The following is a 25,333-nucleotide window of genomic DNA, read 5'->3' as shown; positions in this document are numbered from 1 at the left end:
GATGTTATCTTTATTCTTATGATAATTAGATGTTATAAAAACTTGTTAATGTTTGTGAAAGAAAGAGCATTCACCAAAATGAGTCACAAGGATATTCAGGATATGAAGTAGTTTAGCATACGAATGGACATGTAGAAGGGAAAAAATCCAAGCTCTCTTCCCAGTAGACGTATTGTTTGACTGCTCTCAAGAAAACACCTTCGTGGGGTGGAAGAAGTTTTTTGCTTTTGGGTTTTGTGAGGAGAGAAGAATATTCTATGTGTTTTAACATGAACTATATGCCTAATAATGATCTCAACAAGTCACAAAACTCATTTCCACGATCCCATGGTCTATTCGTAGGATATCCTCACTCCCTCTTCCAAATCCAAAATATTCGTTGTGCAGCGTGTCTATTAAGGCAAAAGAGAGGTTATGTATCAACAATATGATTGTTGAACACTTGCATTTGCTGAGAAGGAGAAGAAAACAAGAATAAGATTCCCCGATCTATGTATAAGCCTCCTTGTACAATCTCTTTGTAATAATCCTTCCTAACTAATGGGAAAGTAGCTTCATTTTGGGGGAAAAAAAAAGAATAAGATTGAGATATCATTGTGCTTTATTACCAACTTGTGTTGATCCGGTTGAAGGTGAAATTCTAGTCCTTTTATCATAAATTTAAGAAACCATTATGCTATTTTGAAAAGAACAATCAATTAAGAAAAATTAAACTTAAGGGTGTTTATACTAGAAAAGGCTCAGGTTTCAACAATTCATGAAGCATCCGAAGACATGTTGAAGATAAATGAACATTATGAAATTCATTTTTTTGTTCTAAAAAGAAGGAGAACATGAAATAATGAGAGTTGTGACGCTCATAAGGCATGTAATTATTCAACTATTATAAACAGGCTAGATGCTAAACCCGTAGATTTGTCGACACTGTAGTCCTAATATTCAATATTTCTCACAAATATATACTTCTAAATTATACACATATGACATTCGTTTTATTATTACAAAACATAAGACGTTAATTTTCAAGAGAAAAGCATAAACATAAATTTAGACATTGCTTAAAAAACAAAAGAGGACATTTTCAATTTTCAGAAAGGAGATCATTTAACAAATAAAATATGGTTATATATGTATATGTGCACATACATATGGACTATTTTGTGGGTTTATTATTTCAATTTGAGGTTTTTCATGTGTAATACAAGGTATTACTAAAACAAGCACGTATTTATGTCTCCTATGTGCATTCGTGTATATGCAAAGTATGTGCAAGAACGAAAGAGCTTATTATGCATGACAACATCATCATACCAGGTAGCACTAGTATGCTCCCGTCACATGGCCCCTTGTGTTGGGTAAAACATCCATATGTCTCTTGGTCTCCCTTTCTATGTTTCGCCTTTGTTTCTTTTAGTAATAAGCGTTTGTCTTTGTACTTTGTCATGACACCAATAAATCAAATGTTTCGCTATGATGCTAAGCTTCTCGAGTGTAACACCTATCACATATTCGACCTTATCCCCATGCTAATATAGTCGTCCATGCTTTCTTCAATTAAATTGTAACCTTATGAAAAGAGGCGTCGTGCCAATCTCTTCTGCATTCTATTACAAGCAAACTCATAATTTATTTTTCTTGAAGTGTGGAGTATATGTATATGTGTATAAAAGTAAGATACAAAAGTTCAAAGAGGTGGCAAGACGTTGATTTCTATTTGTTCAATAATGCATAACGTTGGGACTAATTTATACTAGAATGAGGCTTTAAACTTTTGGGATGGAAGATCGCCTTTGTGACCCATTCATTTCACATACGCTAGAAACAAATTCTGCACTCACTTCTATACTTGAGATCTCTTTATCATATATAATATAAATGTCCTCTTTCTACATTAATGAGCAACCTAGACAAGATCCAAGTGAAGTAGCACAATGTGTAGTTGTCACCTTTCAAATCATAAATAAGTTCACTTTTAATAGCACATAATGTTTTGAACTTGATTTATTCACTACATAAGGAGTGAGGATTATAAAACCCAAGAGTTATGTATGATATATGTAATGAGCCTTATTAGGTCCATTATGCCACCCATGGGCATGCAACTAGAATTTCAAATATTTGGAAACATTGTTCATAAGACCCTTACATTGTCTCTCAAATTAACTCCATGGACCACACCGCTATTGTAGAGCTTGAAATAATGAATGTTACACCCAATTAAGAGGTGAAATAATAATAATATATGTTGTGAAAAGTACAAATATTCGAAACTATTATGGGTGTGTGTGATGGGGAGCCCCTATACAAGGGAAAACAATAATGCATGTCTAAAAAGAATTCAAACATTGTTTTTAGTTTGTGACTTAGATCCTATGACAAAAGCGTGTGAAGTGCACTTATCCTAATGCAAAAGCATATGTCCTTTTCGTAACATGAAAGTTATTGACCTCAAATCAATTTCATGTTCAAATATATATCATATGCCACACATATACTTGCAATTAAAATTTAACCCTTGAAATTATCCTCAATGTCAAGAATGTTGATATATGTGAATGGTAAGGTGATTGGGTGGTTGAAAATTGTTACCCATGTAGCCCTCATAACTGTGACCAATGAGATTGGTTTTGCAAATACAATGTTACATTGACCTCACAATGACATAACATTGACTCTCTATGGTTACCATATATAGTCATGTCGTTCATTTGTTTCTTGAGTTTCGCACATGGTGATTGCATATAGATCCTTGAGCTTTGAAGTTTGTACACATGTACGCACACTAGTCATGCTTGGATTACATTAATTCTCACATTACTCCCCTGACTTGAAATGGTTCATGACTCAAAAAAATATTGTTGACCACCCAAATCCTCTAATCAAATATATGAATTCATTCATTCTTCAATTGAATTCACTCATCAAAATCATTCACCCTCTCATCCATCCACCCCATTGTGCGAGCTCTTGGCGTTTGACACCAATCCTTACATGTGAAATAGAATATTCCTTTTGCAAGTTTCTATATGTCATGTCTATGTTGCCAAATCTTGGTACAGACAAACCACAACCAAAAATCAATTTGCCAAAATCACTTCAATGGAATGCAAATTAGTTTTCACAGGTTCATCACACAACTTCGACTCATTATGAAATTCTGTCCTCGATTCTACCCTGATTTGTACTAGTTGTAGAGACTTTCTCACTTCTCCTCGAGGATTACCCTAATTTCATTACAAAATTGGAATATAGAGAAAGGAAAGGATTACAACAATGTCCACAATGCATAAAACTAAAGGCACAATGCACAATTACATTTGTTTTTTCAGTCTATTTTAGAACTTGGGCCTTGTAAATTGCGTTCCTTGATTCATAACTATAAACATGCTTATTTACTAAATTTGAACCCCACATTCTCTAAATCATCCAATGGAATAGCTTTAGCAAGATGAACTAATCTCGCATATGCATGATAGCTTAACATTAATGTTTTGACCTTCAAATGAAGGTCATTAGGTTAAATTACCTCTTGGTCAAATGTGGATATTTGAGTTCCTCTATCTTTTCCTAAATGCAAGCATATGAATGAATGCAAATTGGATGTGACCACCCACTAAGAATTGCCTAATGCAAGTGCTATGTTTATTGCTTCTTTGTTTGGAATTGCCCAATGAACATTTATTATGTTTGTTTGCGTTATAAGATATCCATTCATGAGTATAAACATATATACATAGAAATTTGCTTCTCAAGTGACTAGTGGAGGGAACAACCCACTTGGTGGTTGAAAACGTCAATAAGGGTACCACCTTTACAAGACAAATGCGGAGTATCTTTCCAAAGACTAATAAATTGGAGACATTGAGCAAATTTAGGATATGGATCCCCATTAAAATCATACCATTGTCCTTTTAATGTATGGACCATGTCAAACGAAATGTTACACACCACTTCAACTCGTGAGCCCCTAATTTGATGATAAATGGAGGAGTATCGAGCCTTCCAAATGTAGTAATTTGTGTACTACTCAGTAATTCATGTAAGGGTTGCATCTCCTTTGTTCTTCCAAATAACTACACAATCACAAACGGAATTGCCTGAATTGTTCTGAACCAAGCGCTAAAAGCATGGTCTAGAGACTCATCATCATAATGGAACATAGAGCAGACAACTGATGTCCAAACCACCATTCTCCATGTGAATAATGATTGTGATTGGTAGTTGGCAAAGATTCACAATTGACGTTTCCATACCAATTGAGACTCAAGGCAATCCCATAGACAATGTTCGTGTGATTCATTCAGCAAATAACACTAATCACACTTAAAGGATACAATCATTTTGTGTAGTCACATACTAACAAGCAAGGCTCGGTGCAAAATCATCCACCACACATGAAGTACTTTATGTGATTGTTTAATTTGTTTGTGGTCTATATGGCAGGATGCTTGATGGAAGGAAATCAAGGACATGACAAGCCAAATTTTGGTGCCGATTAGCGAGAAGGCGAGATGGTTGTTATGGATGTAAGAAGCAATTTCTTCTGAGCGATAAGGATGAGTGTAGATGGTGTGGGGGTTGATGAAACAATTATCATGAGTTGGAATTTGGCGGTAATCGGCGAGATGGTTGATGTGGACGTAAGAAGGATTTTTTGAGGGATAAGGATGAGCAAAGACGGTGTGGGGGGTGAAGCAGAATATTATGAGTAGGTATAGGAAATTGTTGAAAACGAGCAGTGATTGCCAAGATGGATGTTGTGGAAAAGGAAGCTGTTTATTTTTTTGAAAGGATGAGCGAGAATGTTGTTAACGTCATGAGTGGATTGGGACAGCTAAATTTTTCTTGGTTGTCTATGCAGGAATTTCAAGGAAAATGGAGAGATGGCTGATGTGGAAATATTTGAAGCACATTTTTGTTTATAGTTTATATAACGATGAGCAAAGATGGTGGCGGAGGCAGAAGCAAAGTTTAGTGAGGGTCTGAGGAGAGTGGATTTTAGTAGAGAACTAGTCTTTTCATATGCTTGAGGAAATTAAGATTCTTGCTCACATGAATCATGAAAATGTTCTTGCAGTGAGAGAATTTATACAACTTGCTCCGAGGATTAAAATACATTCATTCGGCAAATGTACTTCACCAAGATTTGAAGCCAGACAATCTGTTAGTGAATGAAGACTGTGATTTAAAGATTGCTGATTTCAGCTTAATTCGAATATGTGGTAATAACATGTTACAGATAATCAGAATTGCTTCTGAATGCGAGAGCTTACAGTGCGACTGTGGACATTTGGTTGGCTGCATCCCCTTTTTCCTGCCAAAGATTGTGTACATCAGTTCAACTCAATCACAGAGTTGCTGGGTACTCCAACGGATGCTGAATTATCATAGTTTTCTGCAGGCATTTTGAAAGCTTGTGGGTGCATTAGATCCACAAACAAGGGCGAGGAGATACATTTCAATTCAGAGAGGAAAGAGCTTTTCTGAAAAAGCCAACTTGTTGGAAATACACTAGTAGATATGATGTGAAATGTGGCATGAGCAAAAGGCAGTGCTTGACATGGAATACACTAACATGGAATACATTGTTTACAGGTTATGTGCACTAGGAGCTTGAAGAGCAGACTCTTAATGCTTTTGAGTAGATGCAAAAGAAGAAAATCTCTCTCCTAATTCTGTCACATTTGCAGGGTATGGCCAGATGAGAAGAAATGGAGTTTTAGCAAATCCGGTTGGAAAGCTTGTAGTCATACAACCATGGTAGATAAAGGTCAAACATATTGTGAAGCCTTGGTGATGACATGGAATACATTGACATGCTTGACATGGAATACACTGACATGGAATACATTGTTTACAGGTTATGTGCACTAGGAGCTTGAAGAGTAGACTCTTAATGCTTTTGAGTGGATGCAAAAGAAGAGAATCTCTCTCCTAATTCCGTCAAATTTGTAGGGTATGGCCAGATGAGAAGAAATGGAGTTTTAGCAAATCCGGTTGGAAAGCTTGTAGTCATACAACCATGGTAGATAAAGGTCAAACATATTGTGAAGCCATGGTGATGACATGGAATACATTGACATGCTTGACATGGAATACATTGACATGCTTGATATGGAATACATTGACATGCTTGACATGGAATACACTGACATGGAATACATTGTTTACAGATTATGTGCACTAGGAGCTTGAAGAGTAGTCTCTTAATGCTTTTGAGTGGATGCAAAAGAAGAGAATCTCTCTCCTAATTCTGTCACATTTGCAGGGTATGGCCAGATGAGAAGAAATGGAGTTTTAGCAAATCCGGTTGGAAAGCTTGTAGTCATACAACCATGGTAGATAAAGATCAAACATATTGTGAAGCCATGGTGATGAGCGTTTATTGGTATGCTGATCAGCATGCGAGAATGGAAGAAGATGGAGGAACATCGGGTCTTAGCCAATGATCACATGAGATGGGAAGAAGAGTCATGTATGTGTGTCCACCGTTCTTTGTAGTCTTCTACTTTGAGTCTTTGAGTTTTTTATTGGCCTATCACGGCCACAACTTCTACGATGTTGTCAGACTAATCATTTTCTCATGTATGAAGAATTTATACTAATGAAGAATATTGTTTTGGAAAAAAAAAAGTACTTTATGTGATTGTTTCATTTCTCATAGCTCACCCATAAACTTAGAAAGAAATTTTGGGGAACGACCTAGGTGAAAACGTCTCCTGAACTAGAAATTATATGTCTACCTAACAACACAAAAATATTGGAAAATATTGAATTTATTGCTAGTAAATGGATATGTCCATGAATAATTAGCTATGTCCCCATGCCAACATAAACAAAGGTTGCTTATTGTACACAACTACAAAATTTTATTAAGTTGTTGAAGGTTGCCTTATTATTAAAGCTTCATCTCCCTTTTTTTGGAAATAAATAAATAAATAAAAATAAATCCTCATCTCATATTCACTAACATAAGCTAATAGAGTATTAAGTGAGGGAAAGTAGTTGAGGATCCTAAAATATAAGGCATAAAATCTCTTTCTCATATAAATAAACATGCGTGCATACATACATAAAATTAGGTGTGTGCAATCCCTAGTAGTTGTTTTGAAGGTTCTCATATACAAGTTGTTTTTTAAGGTTCTCGTATACAAGCCATCAAGAAACCCTCATCTATTGTTATTGAAAATGCGAAGCATGCTCATCATGTTAGTATTTACGTTTTAGGAACAATGATTTTTTAAATGGGTTCAAAGCTTCACATTTAAGTGGTGGTGATGGGTCGATGTCATATTACTATTGTTTAACCTTGGGCTATATAATAGAAAATGAATACACCATTATCCAATTATGGTCTCTAGACAATATCTTACGTGTTCTTGGTACACTATTGTGAGTGTAAACTCTTTAAGTATAGTCCATGATTTAGCAATGACACTAGGTTTTACACTATAGTTCCACTTTAGGTTTAGAAATAAACAACGATATAGATGCACATTCATCTACATTGAATGTGAAAAAACATAGCATATGCAAATTGTTGGATGAGACAATGTTGGTTGAGTTTATTGATCCATCATAATGGAAGAATACAACCTCGGGAGTTACATCAAATCAACATACCATTAAGCACATGCTAGTTGATGAACAAAACTTCATTATCCTTCGAGTTTTCTTGAAAATATGATAGTCTAGATTTCCTTTCATTTTTCTATTATGAAAGTGGATATCATGTACCTCTCATTGGGCATTGCCATTAAATGCTATCCTGCTATTATTTATTTATTTTCTTGCCCCAGTGTCACGTGTGTAGGGTTTTACACTCTCCCCTTTCATTCAAGGGAAGTGGGCAATATAAATGAGGGGAGGGGCTAGACTACTTATCCTCTGATATTTGATCACCTTGAGATCAAGTGTGACATCATTTTCAATAGCTCCTAAAATCATACGTTGTTTAACCTTATGAGAGTAAATACATAGAGCATAATTTTGAGTACCCATCAAGGCCCTTTCTTGTCGATTGCATATTTAATTTAGTGCTTCTGCCCTCGACGAAACCAAGAAAAAGGGCCTTGTTTAGATAGGAGGGTACTATGAACCTTATGTCATCCATTGCAAATAAACAAACAAGATACCAACATTTTGTTTTCATCATGTAGATTGCAAAAAAAAACAATCATTGCAGGCACATAAGGGCCAAGCAAATTTGGTGTCACTTCTCTCTCAAACAAATGTTCGTAACAACATAAGGGAGGATTAGTATAACTTTGAGTGGCAATGTAAAACCACAAGATATACAATCAAGGAAGCAAACAAAGCCAAACCTTTAGACCATTAACTCATTTTGGTCCAAACCTTCCACAACTATGACCGTCACAATACTTGGGAGGAGGTAAGCCTCCAAGAGATGTGAAGGATGTATACCACTTATTAGCCAATCTAAGGTGAAGTTGACACTTGATGAATGCCAAGTAGAAAACAAGGGCATATGCATTCATTATGCGTGGAATTCAAATTAAATGAATAAGAAAAAGACGATCAAGTTCAATTAATTGAAAAGCCACTTTCCTTTTTGCAAGTTCTATGAGAGAGTGGCCAGAGGTCTTTAAGAAATCATAAATCATGTTTCCTAAGAAGGAAAGGAAAAGAGAAATCGTGCAGAAGTTTTTATCCCCTTACATTGGTCTCCAATGTTAAACAATGCCTAAATAAAGTGCAATTGGAGAGCATGTAATGGGAAACTATTTTGCATCATTTGGAGAACGTACTTACAATGGTTTCTCCTCAACAAAAGAACATGGGCAAAAAGCGTAGAGAGCACATATTGACTTCCCTACAGAATTCGTAAACATGATGATACTAATATCAAATTATCTTTTGATGGTGGCAAGTAACCATCTGTCGATTGTTGAAATTGCCTGTGATATCTTCCATAGATTCTTTCTCTTGCAAATTGAGTAGGATTTGTAAGTTTGCAACTTGCAAACTTTTGGAAATGGTTGTGGAGTATGCAGTTGTTGAAAAAAGTTAATTGCTTTCGTTGGTTGTTAATTCATTATGCTCTTCCTATTGGTGATTGGTTGAGGCAACATCAACAATATGCTTGTGGAATGCATTGCGGTGCACCAATTGAATCTATTTTGCATGTGTTTTGGTTATGTCCCAAGATCAAGCAATTTTGGAATAAGTTGTTTTTGCTGCTTAGACAACATTATTCTCGTTCAATTTTCTCTCGGGGTGCAATATTATGGGGTGTCCTCCATGGAGATGTTATGAGGTATGAAAGTACGCGTGCTTCTCATGTCTTTCTTTTCCTTTGGACACCTCTCTCTCAACTCATTTCCTTCTTTTATTCGATGGTTCAAGATTAAAATTTTGGTTATTTGGTGTACTATTATGTCGTTGTCTCTTTGGATAATATGGAAAGCAAGATGTGATTATGTTTTTAACGATGTTCACATACATCTCCACACTATGCTTATTGAATTTTGGATTTATTTGTCCACACACTAAGTGGTCAATATGATTATTTGCAAGATTCGGATGATGTTCAGTGGCAACGAGAAGTGGCCTTTAAGGACCGATGACAAGGACTTCACTTATTTTCGAATACAATTGTTGGTCTAAGGTGGAATTATGCCATACCTTCTTTTATGTTGCATAATTGATAGTATTGTTCTAATTGTTTGATATATGACATCGTTTGTTTGATCAGATTCTTATACAATAGAAGTGAGATGAAATGTCTCCAGTTTTCTCCATATACAATTTTCAAGTAATATACCAAGGTGCATCTTTCTTTAAAAAAGAAGAAGTTTGGCACTTTCATGGCATTTTTTGAAGTCTTTACCTTGAACCTTGAATTAAATAATTGTATATAGTTAAAGGTACCAATATACCCATGACTTTTGCAACCGTGGAGGGATGCCTATCGTTTAAAGTTATCAGTCACTTAAATATTTTATTAGGCACAAACTAAACAATCAACCTATTAATCACCATGAGTGAAACTAAATAATTAGAAAATAAGTAAATGATTTATTAGTATTGAGTCAACATAAACAAAAAAAATCAACCTAGTTGCTAATCTAAACAACCAACCAACATCTTGTTAATGTCAAAAAATTGAGGAATATCCTAGTAAGTATACAATTAGGGTGTATTTGTGTGATTAATGCAATTAGGGGTATATCAATGTTTCCATTGTCTCTTCTTTGAACTTGTTTATAATCCCTTTGAGTTTTACATCGTTCCCAAAAATACTAGTTTAATGATTTCTCTAAGCTCCTTTATTCCATATGTAAAATAATTATGTTGCTTGCAAATTTGCAATACCTCTAATACTATGAACTAATAAACCACTTGCATACTTAGTGCCTTCACACGAGCTTGCTTTGTTATTATGGAATTATTTCATGACTAACATGTATACTAGTGGGATAGAACTAAAACATAGACACAAGAAATGATAATCACGTTCAAATGTTTGGCCCTATACTTTGATTGTATGTATGGGCATTGCATAGGGACATTCCATATACGTACATAGATATGAATATATGATGCTATATTTACATTGCATTACATGTAAGCTTATATGGTCCTTTGATGAGACACAACACAAAAGAAGAAGAAATGTAGAAACAATGTCAATGTTTGCGAGGCCATGATTCGAGGCACAAACATGAGTTGATTTGATCAAAACAATAACGCACCTAAGAAAAATAAATATATAGTTGGATAGTAGTTAAGAATGACAAAAAATCTCATAGATATTGCGAGGAGTGGGGTCTCTCTTTCTTCTCTATTGGGCGTTGGGATACGACCAAAAGTTACTCTTTTCTTCACGTCAATTGAGTGATTGATAATTCTCATATTCCCAAGCGAGAGAACAAGTCATTAAGAATGGATGGATGTATTGTCTCGGTCTCAACAAGCTACACTGGCTTTGGTAGAGACGATGAGATGACACACGTTAATAAAATACACTTGTTCGCGGTTGATCCTTTTTATGAGCTATGTATATATACAGTGCAAAGGATATTATGTGTTCTGTCTCTTTTAATAAAGGCCATTGCATTGGGTTTCAAAGCCCCGAGATTCGTGCTTCCTTTATTACACTATAAGGTTTTCCCTATAGATTTACTAGGGGGTGCAATGTAGGGGTTGAATGCATGACCTTGCTACTACTACTACTACTACTACTACTACTACTACTAGTGCTGCGGAATGCATGGCTTGAACCCATGACCTTGTAGTCTCTGCCTCTGGACGACTCACCGGACAAGCTTACCGTCCGTCCGTCCGTCCGTCTTGTCTCTTCTTTTCTATTCTCATCTCATCTCATCTCTGCTAGACCAAAGCCAGTGTGTTTATCTCCTAATTATATATAACCTTTTTACCCTAAAAAACATTTCTCCTCCCTCCTTCTCTCTGTCTCTGTCTCTGTCTCTGTCTCTCTCATCGTCAACAGTTCATTCTATTTTTGAGGAGCCTAGCTTTAATGCCCCCCCCCCCCCCCCCCTCTCCACATTTAGTGTGGGTTCTTTCGCACAAGAGCAGAAGATGGATTGCATTGATCTCTCGTGAGCCTCTTCTTCTCAGCCTAACCCGCCTAACCTTGGGTGCTTTGTAGAGGTTAAGGAAATTACGGTTTTCTGTAGAGATCAAAAAGAGAAGTTGGGGTTTCCTTAGAGATAAAAAAAAGAATACAAGGATTTTCTGCAGAGGGTGAAAGATAATTAGGGTTTTCTGCAGGGAGTGAAAGAGAGTCAGGTTTTTTCGACAGAGAATTTGAAGAAAAAAAAATGTTGAGGAGATTAATAGGGAGGAAGAAGAAAGCAGGAGTTCCGATCTATCTCAATGTATACGATCTGACGCCCATGAACGGCTATCTCTACTGGTTTGGGATTGGCATATACCACTCTGCTGTTGAAGGTAAATCGCATATCTTCCTTCTGTATGATTCTACCCGTTCTCTCATTTTCTGTGATTTTATGCTATACTTTTTAATTATTTTCTCTCGAATGTTGATTTTTTCCATATTTCTGGGTTTTTTTCTTTTACATTGCGTCTTCTCTATGACTACGAATTTTCTATCTTCTTTATTGCGTTTTTTGGCGCTACCTTCTGGCATTTCCATATTTTCTATCTTCTTTTTACGTTTGCATTTTTTGGCGCTACATTCTGGCATTTTCGGCGTTTCGTTTCTTACTTACTCTCTGTTTCTTTCCTTATCACTGTGTTCTGTTTTACATTTTCTTTGTTTTCTTTTGGAATTTTCTAATCTACTTTTGCTTCTCATTTTTTGTATATCTTTCAAGAATATTAGTAGATTATGGCAGATTTCCTGTGTGTAAGAGATTTGCTTGTATGTTGATCTCACTTGAAGGACAGAGATATAGCACTACTATTTAAAATGCACAATTTTAAGCAAGATATGATGATGATATGGGTGAAAATATACTTGTATAGAGAATTGGGCGAGAAACTATTGCCTTAATGACACAGTTAATCCTTTATATCTCGGATAAAACAATGAACTGATGCACTGAGATTGTTACATACACAATCTCTTGTGTTGTGTAGCTTCTTGTTGTCTGGCGTCTATTATTGTGGATTCTGGTTTTTGTGATGGTATTCTATGCTCTAAAAGTTTCCAGGTGTCTTTATTTTAGGTTCTTTAGGGTTTTCATTCTATGCCCTAAAATTGGCCATGAGCCAATTGATATCTACTTGAATAACTAGGCTCTCAAGGGTTGCATTTTAATCTACTTGAATCGAGCAAAAACCTTGAATAAACAAATGCATGATGCTCTAATGCATATTATACTGTTGTTTTCATTTCAGCTCATGGTGTGGAGTATGCATTTGGAGCACATGATTTCTCTTCAAGTGGCGTGTTTGAGGTCGAACCTCGTAGCTGTCCCGGGTTCAGTTTTCGGAAGTCTATTCAACTAGGAACAATTGATCTTGATTCCAAGGAATTCCGAGAGTTTATGGTTCGTATAGCCAATGAATATAATGGTGACACCTATCATCTTATGGCGAAGAATTGCAACCATTTCTGCAACGATGTTTCAGTTAGGTTGACTGGTATTCCGATACCTGCTTGGGTCAATCGTCTGGCTACATTAGGTTAGTGGTAATTGGATACCTTTTTTTGGTCTCTTTATCACTTACCTTTATTATCTTGGAAGTAAACTTAAACCCACTACATTAGATTTTTGGCAATGTATATTTTGTTTTCTGTTTAAATTTGACCTCTAGATAAATTTAACTTCAAATGATCCTATACCCTAAACCTTACTACTGTTATGGGCAATGTAGATTTCGTTGGACTTTAAATACAGTCTCTGAACGCTTATACCTCTAAGTTAAACCTAAACCATGTGACATTAGGTTAATGGCAACAGAGTTTCATTTTTTTTACTCTATAAACACTTTCGGCTACAAACTACTAAACCTTCTCTTACCAGGGAATTAAGTTTTGTGTCTAAGCATATTCTGCTCTGAGAGGACCCTAAACCCTTGATCAGATTACATTTAAGTTAGTGACAATGGAGTTCTGGCCTCTAAACACTTTTAGCTCTGAACTAACCCAAAACAAATAGTGGTAAAGGATACAAGCTAAACCCTATTACATTAGATTAGTTTTATGGGGTTTTATTTTTTAAACATCTGTTTTAGCTTCAAATTAACCTGAAAGCCTAAACCATAACAGGTACATTATGCAGTTGCTTGCTCCCTGATAGTCTGGGTGCACCGACAATTCGGTATCCACGTGAAATTGAAGGCCATAAAAGAGGATGCAAAAGCAAAGTGTGCAAAGGATGTATACATTTCACAGATTCCTTGGCCATAGCATCACCCAAAAAACATCAGCTTTTGGTTTCCTCATTCTTACAACCTTTGAAAAGAAGAGTCTCACCATGGAATTCGAAACGGCCTGCCCCTGTTGAGTGCAAATTCATGCAACTATGATGTGTTGCGTGATGGTATCACTTTACTTCCCATCGTAAACACAACAAGAATATCAACAACAACAAGAATATCAACATGGAATCAGAGTAAATATTGAAGAAAAGTCACTTGGGAAGCCCTACACCATAAAATGCCCAATTCCCTAGATAACCAAAACACTAAGAAACCCAAAACCCCCCAAACCGTAAACATCTGTAGTAAAGAAAGAAGCCTTGGGCGTTCTTATGTTGCAAATCCTTGTTGATACTTGGAAGCAAATCTTATTGAGACTATTCCAAGTTATATATAACATTTATATGATTGTCATTGATGATTTGTGAAAGGTTAATATGTGGCGGGCCAAGTGGTCTATAAGGTGTTTTGAAGACAATGTAAGGGGATTTGGTCTTGGTTATGATTCTTATGAGGAAATACCAAAAAAATGTTTTGAGGGTAGCACTTCATTTTTTTATTTGATGGCTTACAAAATTGATAAGTATGTGGTATTTGATATATGTGATGAGATGTTTTGATATATGTTGATGGATAGGTACCACGCAATACTAATGTTTATCTTCTTTTGGCAATTTTATCATATTAAATAGTTCATCCTAAAGTGAGGAATTGTCTACATTTCTGCCTTTCATGGAAGCGTAGTGTAGCCAATGTGATTGCATGAGCCATGTAATTTGTGCATTCAAGAATGTGAGTGAGGTTTGCCCCCTTTCTTGACCATACTAGGTTTTTTGAGATTTTATTATTGTTATGGAGAAGATGTAAACCAAGGAGACACTGTCCCTAAGGTATTATTATACATGCCTTTAGCTTGTTCATAAGTATATTATCATTAGGTACCATTACTTAATTTGAGGAATTGTCTTGATTGTGGGCCCAAACGAAGTTAAGGTGATAACTTGACATGACAGTGGTGCTAATTGTTTGTAAACCTTTATGACTCTTACATCATTTGGAAAATGTATCACAATCGTACTGAGATGAACTTTTGCTAATCGAGACGAAAGATATTGATGTAAACCAAGAATAGCCTTGGACATTGTTCCTAAGGTATTATACATGCCTTTAGGCTTATTGATAAGTATATTATCATTAGATATCATTAATTAATTTGAGGAACTGTCTTGATTGTGGGCCCAAACGAACTTAAGGTGATAACTTGACATGACATGAATGCCAATTGTTTGTAGACCTTTAGGATCTCTTGCATGATTCGGAAAAAGGTTTCAGAATAGGTACTAAGATGACCTTTTGCTAATCAGGAGGAAAGATATTGATGATCCAAGGGCGTTAAAAAGAATTAACACACTTGTGACTATTAGAGAGAAATGAAGAGGCTTGAGGGCATCATGTGTTTGATTGTAAGGAATAGTACTTACAAAAACAAGTTAATTGAGAGGGGGTAAGATGCTCATTCTACAAATTGGATGTGCAAAACCCCTTACGTACACTTTAGAAATTAATTGTCAGTGATTTAAAAACTTACTACTTATGCATTTGATTTAAAAACGTACCACTAAAAATCTAATTGTAATTTGTAAGTATTAAGCAAAAGAAGCATTTACAGAGAAGCATAGCTAAAGCCTAAGATCCATTGTGACGTCTAATATTTGAGATATGAACCAAAATGTAAATCTTACAAAAAACGTAGCTTCCTGTTAAGGGTGTAGCAACTTAAAAACTATTGAGAGAAACATAAAGAAAATAAATCTCAAATTTGACAAAGCTCATCCATTGTAGTTTTAGCCTCCAACAATTTCTTTGATATCCAAGCACGCCCATTATGTTTCATGATGAATTGCATTTCTATTTCTTTGTCCTTTCTATAGCTATTGTAACAATTCCTATGAACTAAAATTATACACTATGAATGGACATAATTTGGCGTTGATATTTAATTGAGTTTCATATTTAAAAGTAAAGTAGACATTTACTTTAAATATGAAATATCATTTTTCCACGATTGGCTGTTAATATCATTTTTCTCATTGATATAGACATGAAATAACCAATGATCGTTCATTCTCATTGACATCAATCATATATACGAGATAAAACTGATTATTCTTTCATTGACATTAGACATATATGAAATTGTAATTGTAGACATTGCACATCAATACCAAATTGTTGTTTCATGATTGGATCAAAACAAATGGATTCAAGTATACCAGGGGTTTACAAATTACCGCCTAACTTTCGAATGATACAAAGGCATGCTGTATATATTGAAGATAGAAAAATTTAAGAGAGAGGTTCCATGCTCATTCGTAGGCCATTCCGCATTGTGGGAAATGTGAGTCCAGACACCTCATCAAGTTGTCCATCTTTGTTATCTATTCGTTCCCATCTGCAATGTGAAAACAAGACAAAGTGGGACATCAAATAAAAAGATATTGGTAAAGCATTACCAAGTAATGTAAGAAAATTGAAACTTTACATTTGCCCAATACATCAAATGAAAAGATCTTTGTAGAATTTCTTCTTCATCACTTACCTGTAATGTGTTATCAAGTAATGTAAGAAAACTGAAACTTTACATTTGGCCATTGCAGAACCAAGGCAGCTTCGAATTCCTCCACCAAAAGGCATTAACAAGTGAGGACTGTTATTGGCAATGTCCTGGGCCAATTGCAAAATTGAAACATAATGATGCATCCAGATAATTTGTGATGTGTCCATGTAACAAATCAATCTAGATATATTTGACATGTAGGTCTAGATTCTTCCTTCACCTTCCATCGCCATGGATCAAACTTGAGGGGATTAGGGTAGTAGTTGGGATTGAGATGCACCATAGAGAAATTAAGCAACACCATCCATCCCTTCGGAATGACCATATCTAATGCAAATTCTTACTGTTAACACCATCCTATATAACTGTCATACCAATGAAAAGAAAAATCGAGGAACATTGGAACAGTCGAAATTTTTTACCTTGAAATTGAATATCTTGGAGCGTTTCTCGTGTTACGTAGTGCACTATACTCGCAAGCCGTAGTGTCTCCTTCAATACCTATGATTCACATGTATTGAGTGCTTTGGTCTCTATCAATGAGTGATGATATGACAGACAATTGACCACATTACAATGTTCTTACCAGATCCGTGAAGTGCATTTGTTTGTAATCGTTCCATGTCAAAAGCTCCCCATCCTTTTTACACTCCCGAATGCCCAAGTGTTCTTTCTGCATGTGTAAGGAACCAATAATGCTTTTGTATAAGGAATCCACACACACACAGAGGCATGTGCACAAACTTTCTTGCCCTCATGAAAGACAAAGTGTTCCTTCTACATATTTATAGAACAAATAATCTTCTTTGAATATGCAATAATCATACACAAATGAAAGCATGCACCCAGGCACAAACAACTGTCGCCAGATCCGGCGTACTCACAAACACATAAATATATCGATACAGGCACACATGCATGCATTCATATACACATTCACACATAATCATCACTGCCTAGTACATTTCATTGATATGTGAAGAACTGTACATTAATTGTGGCAAATAGGGCAAATAAAACTCCAGAAATAGATACCATGTATGTATGTGAGCAAACACATTTATAGATGTAGCTATGCACATATACGGACAGTATGAAGATAATTTACTGACCCGGAGCTCATCAACAACATGTGGATTCTCTGAGAGGAATTTGAGTACATTTGTGAGAAAGACGCTGGTAGTTTCAAAAGCACCCAAGATGAGGAAGAAGAGGAAGTCCAAAATATCTTGATCATTCCAAGGTCTTCCACATTCGTCAGTTGTCTCGATTAAAGCATCTAGGAAATCGGAGCTGCATCGTCCAACACAGTTTCTTCTTTCTTTTAATATTTCCCGAAAGTGATCGATGATCCTATCCCGAGCCTATATTCAAGAAAGGGGTCAGTCAATGCGTGCACTCTTTTGAGGATACACATACACATTGTCGTGAAACTACATTAATTGAGCCAGTATACAGCAGACTTCATTAGATTGGCACCACATATGTATGGCTACAGTGTGGACATTATTTATTACCTTGAGAACCCTGTGATATGTGGTTCCTGGAAAATCTAGTGGAATTGCAGAGTATCCTTTCATAAGGAACATATAACCTTCCATGAGTTTCTTTGTTGTCTCGTTTGTGGCTTCCAAACTAATGAGTTGCTTCACAATGTGGTTGAAAATGAACTGGGTCCACAAAGGAAAAAGGAAATAAAGAGTGAAAAATAGAGATGAAAAAGGAAACCCCCCCCATGAATCATCACATAACACCATAAAGAGAGTTGAGCTTCAAACAAAATCTACATATTCTACCTGTTTGGCCTCATGTTGGGCATCGATCTCGAGCTTCCCATGACCCCATGAGTGAAGAACAGAGAGGGCCTGCTCTTGGATGGGCACCCAATGGTGTTGTTGAATCGCGGCCGGGCCCAATCGTGAAACCGCAATCTCCCGTAGGCGTTTGTGACGTGCCCCGTGCACTATCAGGATGGGCCCCACGATCTTGGTAATGAATATGGGGAAGTAGACATGGACCAGTTTCTCCTCATTCGAGAGTAGATATTTGTTCAGATTCGGATCCATGGATACGAGTGTTGGTCTACCCATCAAGTGTGTCTTGAACACTTGTCCATATCTGCATCAGCAACTCCTTAAGGCATGAATTTAATACTTGACAATACATACACACATTAGGGCCAAAATATAAAGAAATGTCTGATTTTCCCGGGCACATTCAGCTTCATCATTGTAGACCAGATTCCTTCTCGGACTGCATTATCATGGAATTGTGTTTTGTATCTAAAAATTCCAACAATGAAAAGATTTGTTTGGGGAAATGGTGGCCTCTTTGGGACATACATACATCGTAGGTACATACACACAAACGCATACATTTTCATTCATTTTCCATGGATATATACATACACCCTTACATTTTCCATACACACAGCTTGGCATGTATTTTGTATGTAGAAAGCAATGAAGAGAGCTTGTTTTAACCCAAATGTGGAACCAAACCATTGGAAAGAAACCACTGGTCTCAGTGGTTTTGTTATTGTACCTTTGTAGCCTTGAGGAGAGGAAAGGAGGAGGAGTGCCTATGGGGCAACTATTGAACAGAGCAAACTGAAGAGTTTCTCCAATCCATGGTAAACCAAGACTCCCAGGAGGAAGATGATCATCTGCCTTACTCTGTTTCTTTTTCTTCTTCTTGTCATGGGTCTCATAATTAGTCTCACCGTCTTTCTCATGGTTTTCTAATTGATGCACATCATTATTGTTTTCCCTCAATGGAGATCTAAACAAGCCATCAAACTTTGTGTTTGAATAGAAGGTGGGTATACAGAAATAGAGCAGAAATGCTACCATAGCTGCCACACCAAGGCTAAGGAGGGCATGGAGAAGGGAAAGGTTATCGACGAAGGGAAACATTTGGAATGTATTCTAACTCTAATTCTATGTAGAACATGTATGATAAATCTGCCCAAATATATGTACATATGTATTGAGATAAGCCATACCTACTCTCTCGACTTAGCTCTAAATAATTGCCTAGGTTTAGCAATAAATAGTCATCCAAAAACACTTTGTATCTGGTGTGTGTATAGCTACAGTAGCAAGTGGCAATCATTGAAAATGTGAGTGAGTGTGTGGGGGTATTGAATGCTCTGATTTACACACTTGGGAGCAAAGTCCTAGGCCCAATGTGAAAAGTGTGCCGTGGCATCCTATGAAGGGACGTTGGTCCGTCTTTAACTTCACATGGGGTAGTCGAGTTGTTAGATTATGACTCAAAATCTCCTTACATTCCCTTGTTGGTCCAAATTATGCCATGTACAGTAGTATCTACTTTAGGAAAATTGGGCGATAAAGAATTTTGAAAATCAGGTTAGGTTAACGAGAAAGCTTGATTGCCCATTCAATTTAACACTGCACTGCACTGATTGCTTAAAGAGTTGGGCTTAATCATCCCATCAACAATGGCGAGTCGACTACTCTCCTCCCCCCAAAGACTGTATGTGGGCACACAATCATGTCAATTAAATGCCACTCTAACTACTTTCTTGAATTGTCATAAGCCTGTCTCTTTAGCTCTTTCCCAAAGCATGTCAAATCCTCCTCGCCCATCCCTTCCCCCTCCTTAGAAACTCTTTCCTTCTCTGCATTCAAGCACTTCCTCAACCCATACTCTGTCAGATGTCAACTTCCACCACACATCTGATGTGTGTGAACAAAGAAAACACCCCCCCTTGGGGATGCCTCAATTAGGTGTGTATCAATCTATGCCAGAAAGTCCACCCTTCTAAGCAATTTACGAGACACATTTCTTGTATTGAATGTAGTCTGATAATCTGTCATATCCTACTCACTCTACCCATCTATCTATATAGATTGGTGCAAATTTGTAATACAATTGAATGTTTTGATATATCCCCCCCTCCCCCCTAATTAGGTGTTGATTTTTTTTTCAGTTGAGTTCCATAGTTAATTTGATTTTGACAATGAGTCCAGTTATATGAATTAATTGACTTTGATTGTTGAGCTATAAATGTAGTTTTATTGTGACTTTGATTATCAATTGAGCTATATGGTTTATTATGACGTTGATTATCAGGTGATCAATATAATACTTTATTATGGCTTTGATTATCATTTGAGAGGTGTGTAGGTTACTATGGCTTTGATTAGCAAGTGAGTTGTATGGTTTATTACTTAATTATCCCATTTTGCTAATGCATTTGCCTTTGGTAACTTTGTCTATTCTCTCTCTCTCTCTCTCTCTCTCTCTCACAGAATCTAACTTATCCTCAATGCAATTATTTTCAATAGTAGATACTATGGCCAAACAATACTATGCAAAAGTAATAAGCATGTCGTTTGCGAATCACCAACTCTTTAGGGTGGATTATAGAGGAAAACTTTTAATGAAGATGGCAATCCAAAGCCTAACTTATGTGCAGATTTTGGCGATTTTATCTTATTAACTAATTCGTCGTGGACTGAGGATTTGTCTACATTTCTCACTTTTTTGCAGCAGGCAATCTAATTTGTGGATTCAAGAATGGGAGCGTGAGGCCTCCCCCATTTACTGTTGTTATATATTGGAGAATTCAATGTAAAAACTGAGAATGGCCATGGCCATTGTCTCAGCTAAGGTATTATATAGCTTTAGCTTATTCATAAAAAATATATAATCATTAGATATCATGAATTGATTGAGTAAATGTCTCGATTGTGGATTAAAAGAACTTTAAGGTGAGAACGTTACATGGATATAATTGATGTCAAATATGGTTTGGTTTGGTTTGTAGATCTTCGGGCTCTGTTACATCATTAGGTAAAAGGTATCATATCGGAAAGATGCTCATGCTACAGGTTGGATGTGCCCAAACCCCGTACACTTTAGAAATCAACCAAAAGAAAAGGAACCTTGTTTATAATTTGACTTGCAAAACAAGTGCACGGACAATGTCCTGCAAGCCCACCAAATCCAAGATCCGATCCAATTAAGGCAATCTGGATGGATGAATCTACACAAGGTAGTGGCTCAAGTGAGTTTATATTAAAGATTGCGCAATAACTATTTTGGCGGGTTCAAAATTCCATTGTGACGTCTAATAATTGAGATATCAACCAAAATTTAACTCGGAGGGTCTAGTAGTGTCAACAACAACAAAGAGAAACATTTACAAATTTGATGCATGGACGACATAACTATCAGTACATATATATAAGATCCATTGTTGTCTTCCCCTATGAAATAAATCAGCATTGTCCTTAACTATCACTAATTTAATATTCAATAAATGTGTTTTATGATGAATTCAACATCTCTTTCTATAGTCAATGGAACAAATTTTGTGGTCTCAGTCATTAATTTAGTTAGATCATTATGCCAGTTGAATCGGCATGATTTGGCAGTGATATTGAATTGACTTAGATATTTCAACATAGATGTAGACCTTCATTGAGGTTATTATCAAATTTCTCATTGACATTAGGCATATACAAAGTAACCTTGATTGATCTTTCTCATTGTCATTAGATTGCCTATACGAGATCATAACCTTGATTGTTTGATTGTGAATTGTAATGATAGACGCAATGTATCCATATCGAATTGTTGTTCAGTTATTGGATCAAAACAGATGGATTAAAATTTATTGTTCTTTTTAACAAATTACGGCCTTAACTTTCAAAGGGTACACAAGCATGTTGAACATGCTAGAAACAAAAATTCTTAAGAGGTAGCTTCCACTGTCATTCGTAGGCCATTCCGAAGTGTGGGAAGCGTGAGTCCAGACACCACATCAAGTTCTCCATCTTTCTTACCTATTCGTTCCCATCTGCAATTTGAAGACAAGAGAAAGTAGGACACCACGAAATTGAATTCAAGACATGGGTAACTTTAGGTACAGAATTTCTTCTTCATTACTTACCTGTAACGCGTCACAAAGTAATGTAAGAACACTGAAGCTTCACATTTGGCCAATGCGTTACCAATGCAGCCTCGAATTCCTCCGCCAAAAGGCATTAACAATTGAGGACTGTTATTGGCAACATCCTGAGCCAAATCACATCATTGAGAGACATGAGGATATTGTCGAGAAAAATTGTGATGTGTCCATGTGACGAAATTCAATCTTGATATATTCAACATGTAAGGTCTGTCTAGGTTTGTACTTCACCTTCCATCGCCATGGATCAAACTTGAGGGGGTTGGGGTAGTACTTGGGATTGAGATGCACCATAGAGAAACTGAGCAACACCATCCATCCCTTTGGAATGACCATATCTATTGCAAATTCTTATTTTTAACACCTGCATCCCAATGAAAGCAAAATGCAGGAACATCCAAAACAGCTGAAAATTTTTACCTTGAAATTGAATATCTTGGAGTGTTTCTCGTGTTACATAGTGTGCTACACTCGCTAGCCGTAATGCCTCCTTGATTACCTATGATTCACATGAATGGAGTGCTTTAGCCTCTATCAACGACTAACGATACAACCATCGAAGACTTGCATTTTACATGGTCTTACCGAATCCGTGAAGTGCATCCGCTTGTAATCATCCCATGCCAAAAGCTCCCCGACCTTTTTACCCTCTAGAATGCCCAAGTGTTCTCTCTGCATATATAAGGACACAATTAATTCTTTTGCATAAGGATTACCCACATACACCTATGAGTAGAAGACACTGGGAGATATGAAGAGAACAAGCTCACCCGGAGCTCGTCAACAACATGTGGACTCTCCGAGAGGAATTTGAGTAGGTTTGTGAGAAAGATGCAGGTAGTTTCGAAACCACCGAAGACGAGGTAGAAGAGGAATTCCAAAATGTCGTAATCACTGAAAGCCCTTCCACATTCATCAGTTGTCTCGATTACAGTGTCCAAGAAATCCGCGTTACGTGGTGGTCCGACATAGCGTCTTCTTTCTTGTAATATTTCACGAAAGTGATCAATGATCCTATCCCGAGCCTATATTTAAGAAACGGGTCAACGATCACATGTACACTTTGAGTATGCACATATGCATTGTCAAACATACGCCACTTCGATGACTTCTCGGGAACATGCATCAAGACTCCATATAAGGTGGCACATACATATAAATTGGCTACTGTTTAGAAGTTATTCTTTACTTACCTTGAGAACTTCGTGATAAGTGGTTCCCGGAAAATCTAGCGGAATCGCGGAGTATCCTTTCTTAAGGAGCGAAAAGTCGTCCATGAGTTTCTTAATGGTAGTGTCATGTGTGACTTCCACACCCATGATGTGCTTCATAATGTGGCTGAAAGTGAACTGGTTGGTGGCCACAAAAAAGAGAGAGACAAAGAGTGATTAAAAGAGGACTGTACTAGAACCCATGAAGAATCATATGATAGAACACAATGAAAGGGGGAGAGTTGAGATCATGATTCCCTCAAAATTTAACATACATATATGATCTACCTTCTTGGCCTCATGTTGGGCATCGATCTCGAACTTCCCTTGGCCCCATGAACCAAATATAGAGAGGGCCTGCTCTTGGATGGCCACCCAATGATGATGTTGAATCGCGGCTGGGCCCACTCCCAATGGAGATGCCGCAATCTCCCGCAGGCGTTTGTGACGTGCCCCGTGCACCGTCAGGTTGGGCCCCACTATCTTTGTAATGAATATCGGGAAGTAGACACGAACGAGCGTTTCTTCGTTCAAGAGTAGGTATTTGTTGAGGCCCGGGTCCATGGACACCACTGTTGGTCTACCCATCAAGTGTGTCTTGAACACTTGCCCATATCTGCCATCATCAATTTATTCAGGCATGAATTCTTTCCTACAGTTTGAGAAATACATATAAAATGGGAAGAATTGATGGACTCTGATCTTCCCTGGAACTTTCAGGATTATGACAGGCAAATCAGATACTTTATCGAACCGCATTGTAGATGGAATTTTTTGAATCATCTAAAATTGGCCAACAATGACAAGTATTTGTTTCTGACTTCATAGGGAAGTGAGTATATGCATGCATTCATTTTCCATGCATTACATTTCACAATCATGTATACATAATACAACTTGCCATGTATTTTCCATCTAAAGAGCAATGAATAAAGTCTACTGTTTTCAGCCTAATCTGAAACCAAACCATGTGAAAGAAACCACTGGTCTCAGTGGGTTTATTATTGTACCTTTGTAACCTTGAGGAGAGGAAAGGAGAAGGGGTGCCTATAGGGCAACTATTGAACAGAGCAAACTGAAGACTCTCTCCAATCCATGGTAAACCAAGGCTCCCAGGAGGAAGATGATCATCTACCTTACTCTGTTTCTTCTTCTCATTGCTTTCATAACTAGTCACGTCATCCATCTCATGGTTTTCAACTTGATGCCATTTATTATTGTTTTCCATCAATGGAGACCTAGACAACCGACCAAACTTTGTGTATGAATACAAGGCAGGGATGAAGAAATAGATCAAATAAGCCACCATAGCTGCCACACCAAGGCTAAGGAGGTCATGGAGAAGGGGAAGGTTATTGACGTAGGGAAACATTTGGAATGTAACCTAACCCTAATTCTACGTAGAACGTGTATGATAAATCTCCAGATATGCATATGATATATATACATACATACATATATGTATGTATGTATGTATGTATGTATGTATGTATGTATCTGTATTGAGATCAGCCATACCTACCATCTGGATTTAGCACTAAATAGTCATCCAAAAACGGTCTTCCTCTGTCGCTACAGTCGTAATGGAGAATCATTGTATGGGTATGTGTGTTTGTGTGTGTGTGTGTGTGTGTGCATTGATTTATCTGATAATCAGGATTGTGCTCTTACAATTGGGGCCCAATTTGG

At 36.8% G+C, this 25,333-nt stretch overlaps 2 protein-coding genes across 2 annotated transcripts; one reads left to right on the top strand and one right to left on the bottom strand.

Moving 5' to 3' along the window:
* Nucleotides 1-11,522: 11,522 nt before the first annotated feature.
* LOC147848920 (deSI-like protein At4g17486) lies at nt 11,523-14,373 on the top strand. The gene is made up of 3 exons (XM_087337977.1): nt 11,523-11,937; nt 12,850-13,137; nt 13,724-14,373. Exons 1-3 carry the CDS (start codon nt 11,808-11,810, stop codon nt 13,981-13,983), a joined length of 678 nt encoding a protein of 225 aa, XP_087194103.1. The 5' UTR covers nt 11,523-11,807; the 3' UTR covers nt 13,984-14,373.
* Nucleotides 14,374-16,025: 1,652 nt separating this feature from the next.
* LOC147848919 (uncharacterized) lies at nt 16,026-25,006 on the bottom strand. The gene is made up of 18 exons (XM_087337974.1): nt 24,655-25,006; nt 23,933-24,260; nt 23,627-23,782; nt 23,204-23,458; nt 23,019-23,105; nt 22,854-22,932; nt 22,665-22,771; nt 22,416-22,540; nt 22,220-22,322; nt 19,037-19,419; nt 18,289-18,610; nt 18,010-18,162; nt 17,605-17,856; nt 17,079-17,165; nt 16,915-16,993; nt 16,713-16,819; nt 16,475-16,599; nt 16,026-16,327 (listed from the first exon to the last, which is right to left on the bottom strand). The coding sequence occupies exons 1-18, from the start codon at nt 24,951-24,953 to the stop codon at nt 16,222-16,224; spliced, it is 3,153 nt and encodes a 1,050-aa protein (XP_087194100.1). The 5' UTR covers nt 24,954-25,006; the 3' UTR covers nt 16,026-16,221.
* Nucleotides 25,007-25,333: the final 327 nt, after the last annotated feature.

Source organism: Azolla caroliniana, unplaced genomic scaffold (genome assembly GCF_043228905.1).
Source record: "Azolla caroliniana isolate FFs.n. ecotype wild unplaced genomic scaffold, voAzoCaro1.0.p SCAF_184, whole genome shotgun sequence".
Classification (NCBI taxonomy): domain Eukaryota; kingdom Viridiplantae; phylum Streptophyta; class Polypodiopsida; order Salviniales; family Salviniaceae; genus Azolla; species Azolla caroliniana.
Note: the sequence above shows the minus strand (reverse complement) of the source record. Positions and strands in the feature narration are given on the sequence as shown.

What these genes read in the sequence shown, in the direction of transcription:
- LOC147848920 (XM_087337977.1), top strand. Translation starts at nt 11,808, where the DNA reads ATGTTGAGGAGATTAATAGGGAGGAAGAAGAAAGCAGGAGTTCCGATC. An exon ending in ATACCACTCTGCTGTTGAAG is followed by an intron (nt 11,938 to 12,849) that starts GTAAATCGCATA and finishes TTTTCATTTCAG; the next exon opens with CTCATGGTGTGGAGTATGCA. An exon ending in CAATCGTCTGGCTACATTAG is followed by an intron (nt 13,138 to 13,723) that starts GTTAGTGGTAAT and finishes AAACCATAACAG; the next exon opens with GTACATTATGCAGTTGCTTG.
- LOC147848919 (XM_087337974.1), bottom strand. Translation starts at nt 24,953, where the DNA reads ATGGTGGCTTATTTGATCTATTTCTTCATCCCTGCCTTGTATTCATAC. An exon ending in TTGATCCATGGCGATGGAAG is followed by an intron (nt 22,541 to 22,664) that starts GTGAAGTACAAA and finishes GATTTGGCTCAG; the next exon opens with GATGTTGCCAATAACAGTCC. An exon ending in AAATGCACTTCACGGATCTG is followed by an intron (nt 16,994 to 17,078) that starts GTAAGAACATTG and finishes TGTGAATCATAG; the next exon opens with GTATTGAAGGAGACACTACG.